The sequence below is a fragment of the Pseudophryne corroboree genome, chromosome 4 (genome assembly GCF_028390025.1).
Source record: "Pseudophryne corroboree isolate aPseCor3 chromosome 4, aPseCor3.hap2, whole genome shotgun sequence".
Classification (NCBI taxonomy): domain Eukaryota; kingdom Metazoa; phylum Chordata; class Amphibia; order Anura; family Myobatrachidae; genus Pseudophryne; species Pseudophryne corroboree.
Genome location: NC_086447.1, coordinates 357,153,026 through 357,167,477, shown reverse-complemented (window position 1 = coordinate 357,167,477; position 14,452 = coordinate 357,153,026). Strand labels below are relative to the sequence as shown.

Here is a 14,452-nt window from a genome sequence, read left to right as displayed (position 1 = left end):
AGTTAGGTACTGTGCCCGGACGAGCATACACAATAAGGGAGGCATTTTGAATCCCGGGTAAGACTCATACCAGCCACACCAATCACACCGTACAACTTGTGATCTAAACCCAGTTAACAGTATGACAACAGAAAGGGCCTCTTAAAGATGGCTCCTTAACAATAACCCGAATTAGTTAACAATAACTATGTACAAGTATTGCAGATAATCCGCACTTGGGATGGGCGCCCAGCATCCACTACGGACTCCGAGAAATAGAATTATCGGTAAGTAAATTCTTATTTTCTCTATCGTCCTAAGTGGATGCTGGGGTTCCTGAAAGGACCATGGGGATTATACCAAAGCTCCCAAACGGGCGGGAGAGTGCGGATGACTCTGCAGCACCGAATGAGAGAACTCCAGGTCCTCCTTTGCCAGGGTATCAAATTTGTAAAATTTTACAAACGTGTTCTCCCCCGACCACGTAGCTGCTCGGCAGAGTTGTAATGCCGAGACCCCTCGGGCAGCCGCCCAAGATGAGCCCACCTTCCTTGTGGAGTGGGCTTTTACAGTTTTAGGCTGTGGCAGGCCTGCCACAGAATGTGCAAGTTGAATTGTGTTACAAATCCAACGAGCAATCGACTGCTTAGAAGCAGGTGCGCCCAACTTGTTGGGTGCATACAATATAAACAGCGAGTCAGATTTCCTGACTCCAGCCGTCCTTGCAATGTATATTTTTAAGGCTCTGACAACGTCCAACAACTTGGAGTCCTCCAAGTCGCTAGTGGCCGCAGGCACCACAATAGGTTGGTTCAGATGAAATGCTGATACCACTTTAGGGAGAAAATGCGGACGAGTCCGCAGTTCTGCCCTATCCGAATGGAAGATTAGATAAGGACTTTTATAAGATAAAGCCGCCAATTCAGATACTCTCCTGGCAGAGGCCAGGGCTAGTAACATAGTCACTTTCAATGTGAGATATTTCAAATCCACCTTTTTCAATGGTTCAAACCAATGGGATTTGAGGAAATCTAAAACTACATTTAGATCCCACGGTGCCACCGGAGGCACCACAGGAGGCTGTATATGCAGTACTCCCTTGACAAAAGTCTGGACCTCAGGGACAGAGGCCAATTCTTTTTGGAAGAATATTGACAGGGCCGAAATTTGAACCTTAATGGATCCCAATTTGAGACCCATAGATAATCCTGATTGCAGGAAATGTAGGAAACGACCCAGTTGGAATTCCTCCGTCGGAACCCTCCGATCCTCGCACCACGCTACATATTTTCGCCAAATGCGGTGATAATGTTTCACGGTGACTTCCTTCCGTGCCTTAATCAAGGTAGGAATGACTTCTTCTGGAATGCCTTTCCCTTTTAGGATCTGGCGTTCAACCGCCATGCCGTCAAACGCAGCCGCGGTAAGTCTTGAAAAAGACAGGGACCCTGCTGTAGCAGGTCCCTTCTCAGAGGTAGAGGCCACGGTTCGTCCGTGAGCATCTCTTGAAGTTCCGGATACCAAGTCCTTCTCGGCCAATCCGGAACCACTAGTATTGTTCTTACTCTTCTTTGCCGTATGATCTTCAATACCTTTGGTATGAGCGGCAGAGGAGGAAACACATACACTGACTGGTACACCCAAGGAGTTACCAGTGCGTCCACAGCTATTGCCTGTGGATCTCTTGACCTGGCGCAATATTTGTCCAGTTTCTTGTTGAGGCGAGACGCCATCATGTCTACAATTGGTCTTTCCCAACGGTCTATTAACATGTTGAAGACTTCTGGATGTAGACCCCACTCTCCCGGATGAAGATCGTGTCTGCTGAGGAAGTCTGCTTCCCAGTTGTCCACGCCCGGGATGAACACTGCTGACAGTGCTATCACGTGATTCTCCGCCCAGCGAAGAATCTTGGCAGCTTCTGCCATTGCACTCCTGCTTCTTGTGCCGCCCTGCCTGTTTACATGGGCGACCGCCGTGATGTTGTCCGACTGAATCAACACCGGCTTTCCTTGCAGGAGAAGTTCCGCCTGGCTTAGAGCATTGTAGATTGCTCTTAGTTCCAGAATGTTTATGTGAAGAGACTTTTCCAGACTCGTCCATACTCCCTGGAAGTTTCTTCCTTGTGTGACTGCTCCCCAGCCTCTCAGGCTGGCGTCCGTGGTCACCAGGATCCAATCCTGAATGCCGAATCTGCGGCCTTCTAATAGGTGAGCCTTCTGCAACCACCACAGAAGTGACACCCTTGTCTTTGGTGACAGGGTTATTCGCAGGTGCAGCTGCAGATGCGACCCTGACCATTTGTCCAACAGATCCCTTTGGAATATTCTTGCATGGAATCTGCCGAATGGAATTGCTTCGTAAGAAGCCACCATTTTTCCCAGGACTCTTGTGCATTGATGTACTGACACTTTTCCTGGTTTTAGGAGGTTCCTGACCAGATCGGATAACTCCTTGGCTTTTTCCTCTGGAAGGAAAACCTTTTTCTGAACCGTGTCCAGAATCATTCCTAGGAACAGCAGACGAGTTGTCGGGATTAAATGGGATTTTGGAATATTCAGAATCCACCCGTGTTGTCTTAGCACCTCTTGAGATAGTGCTAAAGCTGTCTCCAGCTGTTCTCTGGACCTTGCCCTTATTAGGAGATCGTCCAAGTATGGGATAACTAATACGCCTTTTCTTCGAAGAAGAATCATCATCTCGGCCATTACCTTGGTAAAGACCCGAGGCGCCGTGGACAATCCGAACGGCAGCGTCTGAAACTGATAGTGACAGTTTTGAACAATGAACCTGAGGTACCCCTGGTGTGCGGGGTAAATCGGAACGTGTAGATACGCATCCTTGATGTCCAAGGATACCATAAAGTCCCCTTCTTCCAGGTTCGCTATCACTGCTCTGAGTGACTCCATCTTGAACTTGAACTTTTTTATGTAGAGGTTCAAGGACTTCAGATTTAGAATAGGCCTTACCGAGCCATCCGGCTTCGGTACCACAAATAGAGTGGAATAATACCCCTTTCCTTGTTGTAATAGGGGTACTTTGACTATCACCTGCTGAGCGTACAGCTTGTGAATGGCTTCCAACACCCTCTCCCTTTCGGAAGAGACGGTTGGTAAGGCAGACTTCAGGAAACGATGAGGAGGATCCGTCTCTAATTCCAACCTGTACCCCTGAGATATTATCTGCAGGATCCAGGGGTCTACCTGCGAGTGAGCCCACTGCGCGCTGTAATTTTTGAGACGGCCCCCCACTGTCCCCGAGTCCGCTTGAGAGGCCCCAGCGTCATGCTGAGGTTTTTGCAGGAGCCGGGGAGGGCTTCTGTTCCTGGGAAGGAGCTGCCTGTTGGTGTCTCTTCCCTCTTCCTCTGCCTCGTGGCAGGTACGACAAGCCCTTTGCTCTCTTATTTTTGTAGGAGCGAAAAGGCTGCGGTTGAAAGGTCGGTGCCTTTCTCTGTTGGGGAGTGACTTGAGGTAAAAAAGTGGATTTCCCGGCAGTAGCCGTGGCCACCAAGTCTGATAGACCAACTCCAAATAACTCCTCCCCTTTATACGGCAAAACCTCCATGTGACGTTTTGAATCCGCATCGCCTGTCCACTGTCGTGTCCATAAGGCTCTTCTGGCTGAAATGGACATAGCACTCATCCGAGATGCCAGTGTGCAAATATCCCTCTGTGCATCACGCATATAGATAAATGCATCCTTTATTTGTTCTAACGACAGTAAAACATTGTCCCTATCTAGGGTATCAATATTTTCAATCAGGGATTCTGACCAAACTACTCCAGCACTGCACATCCAGGCAGTTGCTATAGCTGGTCGTAGTATAACACCTGCATGTGTGTATATATTCTTTTGAATAACTTCCATCTTTCTATCTGATGGATCCTTAAGTGCGGCCGTCTCAGGAGAGGGTAACGCCACTTGTTTGGATAAGCGTGTGAGCGCCTTGTCCACCTTAGGGGGTGTTTCCCAGCGCGCCCTAACCTCTGGCGGGAAAGGGTATAATGCCAATAACTTTTTTGAAATTATCAACTTTTTATCAGGAGCAACCCACGCTTCATCACACACGTCATTTAATTCTTCTGATTCAGGAAAAACTGTTTGTAGTTTTTTCACACCATACATAATACCCTGTTTTACGGTATCTGTAGTATCAGCTAAATGTAACGTCTCCTTCATTGCCAAAATCATATAACGTGTGGCCCTACTGGAAAATACGTTTGAATTTCTACCGTCGTCACTGGAATCAGTGCCCGTGTCTGGGTCTGTGTCGACCGACTGAGGCAAAGGGCGTTTTACAGCCCCTGACGGTGTTTGAGGCGCCTGGACAGGCATTAATTGATTGTCCGGCCGCCTCATGTCCTCAACTGACTGTTTAAGGGAAGATAAACCATCACGTAATTCCACAAATAAAGGCATCCATTCTGGTGTCGACCCCCTGGGGGGTGACATCTGCATATTTGGCAATTGCTCCGCCTCCACACCAATATCGTCCTCATACATGTCGACACCACGTACCGACACACACCGCAAACTCACAGGGAATGCTCTAATGAAGACAGGACCCACTAGCCCTTTTGGGGAGACAGAGGGAGAGTCTGCCAGCACACACCACAAAGCGCTATATATACAAGGGATATCCTTATATTAAGTGCTCCCTTGTAGCTGCTTTAATATATATATATATATATAGCCATTAATGTGCCCCCCCTCTCTGTTTTACCCTGTTTCTGTAGTGCAGTGCAGGGGAGAGACCTGGGAGCCGTTCTGACCAGCGGAGCTGTGACAGAAAATGGCGCCGTGTGCTGAGGAGATAGGCCCCGCCCCTTTTTCGGCGGGTTCTTCTCCCGCTATTTTTCCAGTCAGGCAGGGGTTAAATATCTCCATATAGCCCCTATGGGCTATATGTGAGGTATTTTTAGCCTTGTATAAGGTTTATATTTGCCTCTCAGAGCTCCCCCCCCCAGCGCTCTGCACCCTCAGTGACTGCCCAGTGAAGTGTGCTGAGAGGAAAATGGCGCACAGCTGCAGTGCTGTGCGCTACCTTATGAAGACTGAGGAGTCTTCAGCCGCCGGTTTCCGGACCTCTTCACGCTTCAGCATCTGCAAGGGGGTCGGCGGCGCGGCTCCGGGACCGGACTCCACGGCTGGGCCTGTGTTCGATCCCTCTGGAGCTAATGGTGTCCAGTAGCCAAGCAGCAAATCCACTCTGCATGCAGGTGAGTTTACTACTTTCCCCCTAAGTCCCACGTTGCAGTGATCCTGTTGCCAGCAGGACTCACTGTAAAGAAAAAAAAAAAACCTAAACTAAACTTTCTCTAAGCAGCTCTTTAGGAGAGCCACCTAGATTGCACCCTTCTCGTTCGGGCACAAAATCTAACTGGAGTCTGGAGGAGGGTCATAGGGGGAGGAGCCAGTGCACACCACCTGACCTAGTAAAGCTTTACTTTTTTGTGCCCTGTCTCCTGCGGAGCCGCTATTCCCCATGGTCCTTTCAGGAACCCCAGCATCCACTTAGGACGATAGAGAAATATATATATATATATTTTATTGTTTGCTAGTTAACTGTAACATGCCAGTGTTGTATATATAGGGGGGATCCCTGCCTGTGTGTGAGTATAGGCTGGCACTGCCCCGTGTGTGTAGGCCTGCATTGCCCCTTGTGTGTGTGAATGTGTGTGTGTTTAGGTTTGCACTGCCCACTGTGTATGTAGGCTAGCACTGCTCTGTGTGTGTAGGCTGGCACTGCCACCTGTGTGTCTGTGTGTAGGCTGGCACGGCCCCCTGTGTGTGTAGGCTGGCACTGCCCATGTGTGTGTAGGCTGGCACTGCCCCCTGTCAGTGTGTGTGTGTGTGTGTGTGTAGGCTGGCACTGCCGTGTGTGTGTGTAGGGGGGGGGGGGATTGGGATGGCAATGACCACTGTGTACCACTGCAGGACAGTCCTCTGAGTGGCACTAGGCTCACCCATAAGTGGAGCTAGACACGCCCTTTAGTTAGAGCATGACACGCCCCCTCAGCATTGTGCTATGCAAATTCTAATACCGCACAGAATCTCCCTGAAACTTGTTTCCAAAAGTAGGCAAGTATGGAGTACTTAGGAAGTATGTGTGCTGGTTTACACTTGCTTTTGCTTCATTGCCATTAGGATATAAGTGTGTTTCATTGGTTTTAGGAACATGGGTTAAATACGTAAAATGAACAAGCCCTTGGTTTATTCAATAAGAATTAAAATAAATAGGGTTGTGACAGTGTTCAAGACCTAAGCATCTACTCCATATAATAATATACTTATTTTGCTATAAAAAGTACAGATGTGTCCACTTACACCTTTTCTATTTTGTCCAATTTGGTACGCCATGCATAGCACGGCTAAACTGTAATTGCATCTACATACTGAATGTTTCTAGATTGTTGAATAAGCCCTTCCATTGCAAATTAGCAAATTGGGTGATTATTGAATGACTGCATATGTGCTGTGACCAAATTGTGTGTGCGCGAAGGCTGAAATGTGTTCGCAATGCGATCACAGATTCATCAAAGTATGATCGCATAGTGATTGCCAGGAAGTGATCATTTTTGGGAGGTTACATGGCATTTGTAAGGAGTGGTTGGGAAAACGCAGGCATGTCATTGCCATTTTTGGGGCATGCATCTGACGTCAGCTGCGATTGCTGCGATTGAAATCATGGCGCTGCTGTGACTGCAGTCATGTATGTCCTGCACATGTATGGGTCAACTGAAATTGCCGATTGTACACGATTTCTGTGGAAGCTTTGCAAGTATGCAATTGCAAATTTGAGAATGCATCTGTGGTCGTCTTTTATCTTTCCGGGGGCAGCTCTTCCCTTGTGCTTTTTTGGAGTTCTGAGAAAATTGCAATTTCTGTCTCAATAGCGACCCATGCTGAATGAGGTCCTTACTATTGTAGATAAGTTGCACAGTCTACTACCCTATTATTATTATTATTATTATTATTATTATTATGACACAGTACTGTTTTCATGCCTATGGTTGTTCAATTGAAAGGAAAGGGAAAACATTTCTAATAAATAAACCTCACGGCAGAACTCAGTATTAGTTTCAAATGAATTATAGATCATAGAAATGGCAACTTACGGATGCACTGTGCACTGTTGTCTGGATTTTCATAATAACCATCCCAACAGGAGCACGAATATCCACCAATTGTGTTGGAACACTGCTGCTGACAGATATTCAGCTCACATTCATTGACATCTGTAACACATGATAATTTGAGTATAAAATAATATAATGAATGTACACTTTGTAAAAGGCTGAGGCAGGACTGGACTGTTCTGCTGTTATAAATATAAATTATCAGGGAAGTGAAAATTGTCTATGCATTCAGAAGCCCAAAGTCACAGGAAATGTGTCCCTGTAGCTATAAGAAGTATAATTACCTATACCTCATGTTACAGTAACTCACCAATACACATCCTCTGTTCACGATCAGGAACAAAGCCGCTGTTGCACCGGCACACAGGATTCATAGTTCCAGGCTTGATGTAACATTGGCCATTGATACATTGTAGATTGCAAGTAACAATTACTAATAAAAGGAAACAACAGTAAGATATAGACAGACAACCTTGGTATATAATCTTATTATCATTTATTACTTTGAGTTATAGCTAAATCTTTTACCCCACAATTGTTTAAAAAAAACACTTACACAGGATTCTCAACTTTGCAATACACAAGAATGCCATTGACCCAACAAGAATTCCTAATGGAGTTTGACCAGGGTCTCTATCAGGACGGGACGGGTGGGACTGCAGTCCTGGCCCTGGACAGTTAGTGGGGACTGCCCCTGATACCTACCCAGTGTAGACGTCACAAGTGTGGGGTCCTGGGCTGGGTAGCCACTGACACTTGTCGGTGGCTGCCTGGTACAAGGAATAAAGTTTTTTTTTAAGTCAATGATATCATGCACATGCACCGCTGTCACACAGAGGAGCAGTCCACAGTGCCAGGATGTCAGCTGCTGCCAGAAGACACAGGAGATTGTATTTTCAGCCTGTGGGGTCTGGCTGGAGACACAGAAGGTGATGGCTGGCTGGAGACACAGAAGGGGGGCTGGCTGGTGACACAAAAGTGTGGCTTGCGGGACACACACTGAAAGGGGGTTGACTGGAGATAAAGAAGGGTAATGGCTGATGGGACACAAAGGGGCTTGGCTGGAGATACAGAAGGGGTGATAGCTAGTGAAACAGAAAGGGAGCTGGCTGGAGAGACGGAAGTGGGGCTGGCTGGTGAGACAGAAGGGGGCTGGCTGGAGACACAGAAGGGGTGCAGGCTGGTGAGGCAGAAAGGGAGCTGGCTGGAGACACAGAGGGAGCTGGCTGGAGACACAGAAGAGGGCTTACTGGGGACACAAGGGATGTTGGCTGGTGAGGCAGAAGGGGAGCTGGCTGGAGACACAGATGCGGAAGCTGGCTGGAAACATGGGGCTGGCTAAAAGGACAGATGGGTGCTGGCTGCATACACAGAAACAGAGGCTGGCTGAAGACAAAGAAGGGGGCTAGCTGGATTAATGGGGGGCTGGAGAGACAAACAAGGGGCTGGATAAAGACACAAAAGGGGAGCTGTATGGACACACAGAAGGGGAGGATGTATTGAGACAAAGAATGGGGGGCTGACTGGAGAGACAGATGGGGCTGGCTGTATACACAGAAGGGGGGATAGCTGGAGAGACAGATAGGGGGCTGAAGAGAAACAAGAGGGGCTGACTGGAGATCAGAAGGGAGCTAACTAGACACAGAAGGGGTGCTGGCTGGTGAGATAAAAGAGGAGCTGGCTGGAGACACAAAGGGAGCTGGCTGGAGACATAGAAGGGGGATGACTGGAGAGCCAGTTGGGGGATGACTGTAGACACAGAAGGGTGGTTAGCTGGAAAGACAGATAGAGGGCTGAAAATAAATAAAGGGTGTCGACTGGAGACACAGAATGGAGCTAACTGGAGACACAGAAGGGGTCTGGCTGGACAGACAGAAAGAGGGCTGGCTGCAGCTAGAGAGACACTGGGGAGCTGGAGCTACAGAAATATAGGGTGTGAGGCTGATAAGAATTGGAGGAAAGTGACAGAATTACTGCCACATTTCTAACTTCTTCCACCCCCCTTCCCCCCCACTCCACACACACACACGCTCCCCTCCAGCTGTGCTACTGTGCAAGTGCCCTTGCGGGAGGTCATCATAGTCTCTTTTGCCTGGGGAGGCTGCACATTTTGTCAGTCCCAGGACCACTGATTTTGACAATGGACCAGCTACAGTACAGTATGTACAGTATTACAATCATAAAATACACACATTTCATATGATTTCATGAGCTAAAGAATGTCCCATTTCTGACAAAGGGCGAGATGTATTATGTGTGCATACTGGCCTTTAATAATTCTGATATATATGAATATTTACTCAAGGGACAGCTCTTCCAATAAGAGCTGCCCTTGCAATGTCAGAAGTTCCAGGTTTATGACCCAGTATTTGTATTGCGCATGTGTGGCTGTTGGCCAGCATATTGCGTGCCTCGGATCCTTTGGATCCCTCATAGTAATTCTTCTGGAAGAAGTCCATAGGCTTCTATAGGCTCTATAAGTAATGCCATCTATAGATTGCCCTTGGCAAAGCAATGCACCGGATCCTCTACCTATTCATGGGAATAAATAAATAAAAATCATAAATTACCCCTCCAGCGGTCCTACACTGTCTCTCCACATGCTCCCATACAGTAAAAGGATATCTACAGTGGAAGGATAGCTCCAACCATCCACCAATCATCATGTGAGTGTGGGGAAGGTAGAAAATGTTGCCTGGCTGCTCTGATTGTGTGTAACTCACACAGAGCAGCTGTGCAGCATTCTATATCTGCCTACCAAGTAGGTCCCTCGGCACCTGTGAATGTGCATATAAGTTAATATGGCCCTTATTGCAGATGTCATTGGCAGTGACGGCCCGCCGCATACGCAGGGTATGCGGCCGCTTTGAGCGCCAGCCTGTAGAGCACGCTGCTGCAGAGAGGGACTCACTATTTTCATTTGATCTGGTCCGGCAGGACGCGCTGTGAATCACAGTCCTGTGTTCGCTTCAGCCAATACTGAAATGCTATTGGCTGAGGCGCACACAGGACGAGTGACTCACAGCATGTCCTGCAGGACCCAATTGTTCCCCAATTCCCGCCTCCCCAGTCAGTCACTGCCGTCATATCCCCAAGGCGCCTCCTTGCCCGCCAGCGCACCGCTCAGCACCATGCTGTGTGACAACGGTTGTCTCCCTGCACACAGCAAGATCACTGCCTGATGCAACATCTTCGCTGACTAGAGGACCGTCCTCCTACCCCACATATAGAGATCCTGGGCAGGTACACTTTAAAAGTAAGTGCAGAGGATGGGGGAGCTGGTGCTTCCCTATGGCAGAGGTTAAAAGGAATGTGCCTCTGCATGGCTGCCAGGTCTCCCTGTAATATGTGTGTGTGTGTGTGTGTGTGTGTGTGTCCTTGTACAATGTCCCTTGTCACTATCTGTAACCCACTATCTCCCTGTCACCCCTGCCTCAGTCACCCACCATCTCCCTGTGATCCCTGCCTCATCAGTCACCCACTATCTACCAGTCACCCCTGCCTCAGACACTCACTATCTCCGTCACCCCTGCCTAATCAATCACCCACTCCCTCCCTGTCACCCCTGCCTCAGTCACCAACTATCTACCAGTCACCCACTATCTCTCAGTCACCCCTGTATCCCCAGTTACCTACTATTTCCCAGGCGCCCACTATCACCCAATTGTGTGGTCACACCCCTCTTTTTGTATGCGCCTAAGGTACGCGCTGTCAACTTTAAAAAGTTTATCCCATCAAAGGGCGCCAAAATTTATTTTTGCTTACAAAAAAAACCCTGGTCGGGCCGGTCCTGGCCATTGGTGATGTCTGTCACTTTGAGAGCTGTAACTAGGGGTGTGAGCAGTGTTGCAGTGAAGGGAATAGGAAGTGGCATCATTGCTGCCCTGTACAGGGAGTCTTAGATGGCATTTTTTTATGAGACATAATTTAGTTATTTATTACCAGTTTATATAGCGCACACATATTCCGCAGCATTTTACAGATATTTGCCCATTCAAATCAGTCCCTTCCCCAGTGGAGCTTACAATCTATGGGCCTAATTCAGATCTGATCGCTGGGCTGCTAATTTTGCTGACCTGTGTTCAGATAGTCGCCGTCCAGGAGGAGTGTAAATTCGCCCGTGCAAGTATGCGATTGCATGTGTACGTTGTGCTAAAAAAGTCCCTCAGTCAGCGGACAGCTGCAAATCCATTGGCATCTCACTCACCATCTAATGTTTTTACTACTCCATGTAGTCTGAGCGCAGCCCAGGACTTACTCCTTCGGTGAGATGAGAACAGGCTGATCGGGCCGGAGCTGACCCTCTCTGAAAACGCTTGGGAACGCCTGCGTTTTCCCTGACACGCACAGAAAAATTGCCAGTTACCACCCACAAACATGCTTTTTATGTCAATCGCCTTGAAAATGGATGTGCGATTGAAATTTTTGCACCAGCCGTCACTGTTCGGCGATGCCTGTTGTTGTTTGGCAATACATGTGCGCATTGCAGTGCATAAGCATGCGCAGTCTATCTATAATTGCCGCTGTGCAAAAACACAGCAGTGATCAGGCCTGAATTGTGCCCTATGTTCCCTACCAAACGTACAGGCACACACATTGGCCCTCATTATGAGTTGATCGCTCGCTAGCTACTTTTTGCAGCCGTGCAAATGCATTGTCGCCGCCCACGGGGGAGTGTATTTTCACTTTGCAAGTGTGCGATCGCATGTGCAGCCGAGCGGGACAAAAAAGTTCTTTGCAATTTCAGAGTAGGTCTAAACTTACTCAGCCCTTGCGATCACTTCAGCCTGTCCGGTGCTGGAATTGACGTCAGACACCCACCCTGCAAACACCTGGACACGCCTGTGTTTTCCCTACCACTCCCAGAAAACGGTCAGTTGACACCCATAAAGCCCTCTTTCTGTCAATCTCCTTGCGATCACCCATGCGAATGGATTTGTCGCTAGAAGCATTGCCCAACAACGATGCTGTTTGTACCCGTACGACGCACGTGCGCATTGTAGTGCATACGCATGCACAGTAGTAACCTGATCGCTGCTCTGTGAGGATCGGAATGAATCCCATTTTTGTCAGGAGCCAATTAACCTACCAGTATATTTTCGGATTGTGGGAGAAAACCGGAGTATATATATATATATATATATATATATATATATATATATATCAGCTCCATAAGGGAAAAGGTGATAGCTAGGCATTTTCATACTTTTTATTTTCAGTTTTTATTTATTTGGGCAACGGATGTGCAAAAAATAAAATAATAACCCATACATTGATATAGTACATACATAAAATCACACACCTATACAAATACATACTGTCACCCACCTAAACATATACATGCATACATACATTTACTCACATGCATACATATAATCACACACCTGCATACCCTCCAACATTTTACACATAACAATCGGTACAAATTCGAAAAGGCATGGCCACAGGTAAAAGGGGTGTGGTCACCCCTTTTCCTATACTTTCAATGGAAGTTTGGAGAGCCAAAAATCGGTACAGACCATAAAAAAAAGGTACTGTATCTGTCAAAAAGGTACAGTTGGAGGATATGCACGTGTATACATACATATATAGTGACACATATGCATACAGTGAAACACAAGCACACATACAGATGGGATGTAGTTATGTGTCGCAATACCTCCGCCTACATCCCGCCCACTCACAATTCCAATGGTCGGCATGCCGACCAACAGGTTCTATTCCCACTCGTTGGTGTCCACGACACCCATAAAGTGGGAATAGAAGCCGTGGCAACCGCAAGGGCTTGTTGTGCACCACCCCCGGCATCGGTATGCTGACCAGCGGTCTCCTAACCGCTGGTCACGCTTACCACACCCATACAGATATGTTGTCACACACCTATTCACATACAGTCACACACATGCACACATATAGCAGTCACACACACATACAGTACCCCTTACCTGAGTCATATTCACTATTTAGTCTGTGCTGCTGCTCTCCTCCCCTCCTCTCTCTAATGCTGCTGCAGGCTGGCACGGTACTGTGTAAAGTTCCATTTAGCCTTGCCTCCTTTAGGACCACAGGAAGCTTAATTTCCAGTGCAGCAATGGCTGCGATAAGTAAAGGCACTGGCAGTGAGGAGGGGGGTGGGGGGGGGTGTAACTTGACCTCTGTGCCCCCTCTAAATCCGCAGCAAAGCACACTGAGAAGATGAAACTAAAAGTAAAGTACAGTTCCCGGCAGCAAGGGTTGCTGGAAGATGTCATTTATTTTCAGTTTCATCACAGCGATGCTGTGTGCCAGGCTACAGAGTCTTGAGCTTGAGCTCCGCTGGCCCTAAGCAACCACTTCCGCATAGGGCAGGGGCATTAGGGGGATTAAAGTGACAGTCTCGGCACCCTCTCCAGTCCAGCACTCAGGTCACATGCCCACCTAACCATCCCACCCCCAGTTGCGGCCATGTCCACACAATAAGGGCTGTGATGGGAATGGAACCCACAACCACAATGCTGTGAGGCAATAATTCTAAGCATAACACTGCCTATACTGCCCAGATGATAATTGATACCCCTGAAAAGAATAATATACTTCGTAAGCAAGAAAATTACTATAATTTGAATTGCAGTAATATAAATTGAGCTGCTTGGCATTAAAAGAAACTTGCCACTCTGTTTAGGGACACTTGATAGTTGGAACATCCATACATAGATTATTCTTGCAAGACTGCTAGAGGATTAGCTAAATTGTGTTTTTTAACTAAACTTTAAAAAAAATATATCAAGGTCATAAATCCACCTTATTTTTAGAAAGAACTTTAAACCATATGAAATTATAATTTAAGTGGGAAGCTATCATGCACACAGAATAAACAGTTAGTTTGTTGTATGTTAACTGTAACTAAAAAAAAATATTGTTATATAGCTGACATTGGTAAGAAGCTTCACATAGTGTACATTTTTACATATCTTATATGTTGTACACTATATTAAAGGATAAACTGTGGTCTGCAAAAACCCAAATTCTTCAAAATTTTAGATGAAATCTAAATACAATAACTAGTGATCTATCATATCAAAGTGACAAACATAAAGTATACAGTGAAACAACAATGAGCAAGAAAAAGCGCTAGGAAACTGGATAAGAAATTTCTGACAATTTTAATAAAGAAATGTATATAGATTACTGTTGCAACAGATTGTTAGAAGAATAAAAAAATCTATTAGAATTAGGGCATAATATAGCACTGCAAAAATTTAAAAAATCCCATATATTTCGTATGGTAAATATATTGTTTGCTGGTACTCAAATGTAACAGTTCATCCCAAGAAAGTTAATAGCCACAGCTGCTG

General features: G+C 46.8%; 1 protein-coding gene across 1 annotated transcript in view; it reads right to left on the bottom strand.

Annotated features, from left to right (window-relative positions):
• LOC134910910 (mucin-3B-like) overlaps positions 1-14,452 on the bottom strand; it is a 380,580-nt gene that overhangs the window by 323,892 nt on the left and 42,236 nt on the right. Inside the window, exons 3-4 of the mRNA XM_063919296.1 lie at positions 7,429-7,551; positions 7,098-7,217 (exon numbers count right to left, since the gene is read on the bottom strand). Coding sequence (XP_063775366.1) covers positions 7,098-7,217; positions 7,429-7,551 — 243 coding nt within the window. The remainder of the gene's footprint in view (positions 1-7,097; positions 7,218-7,428; positions 7,552-14,452) is intronic.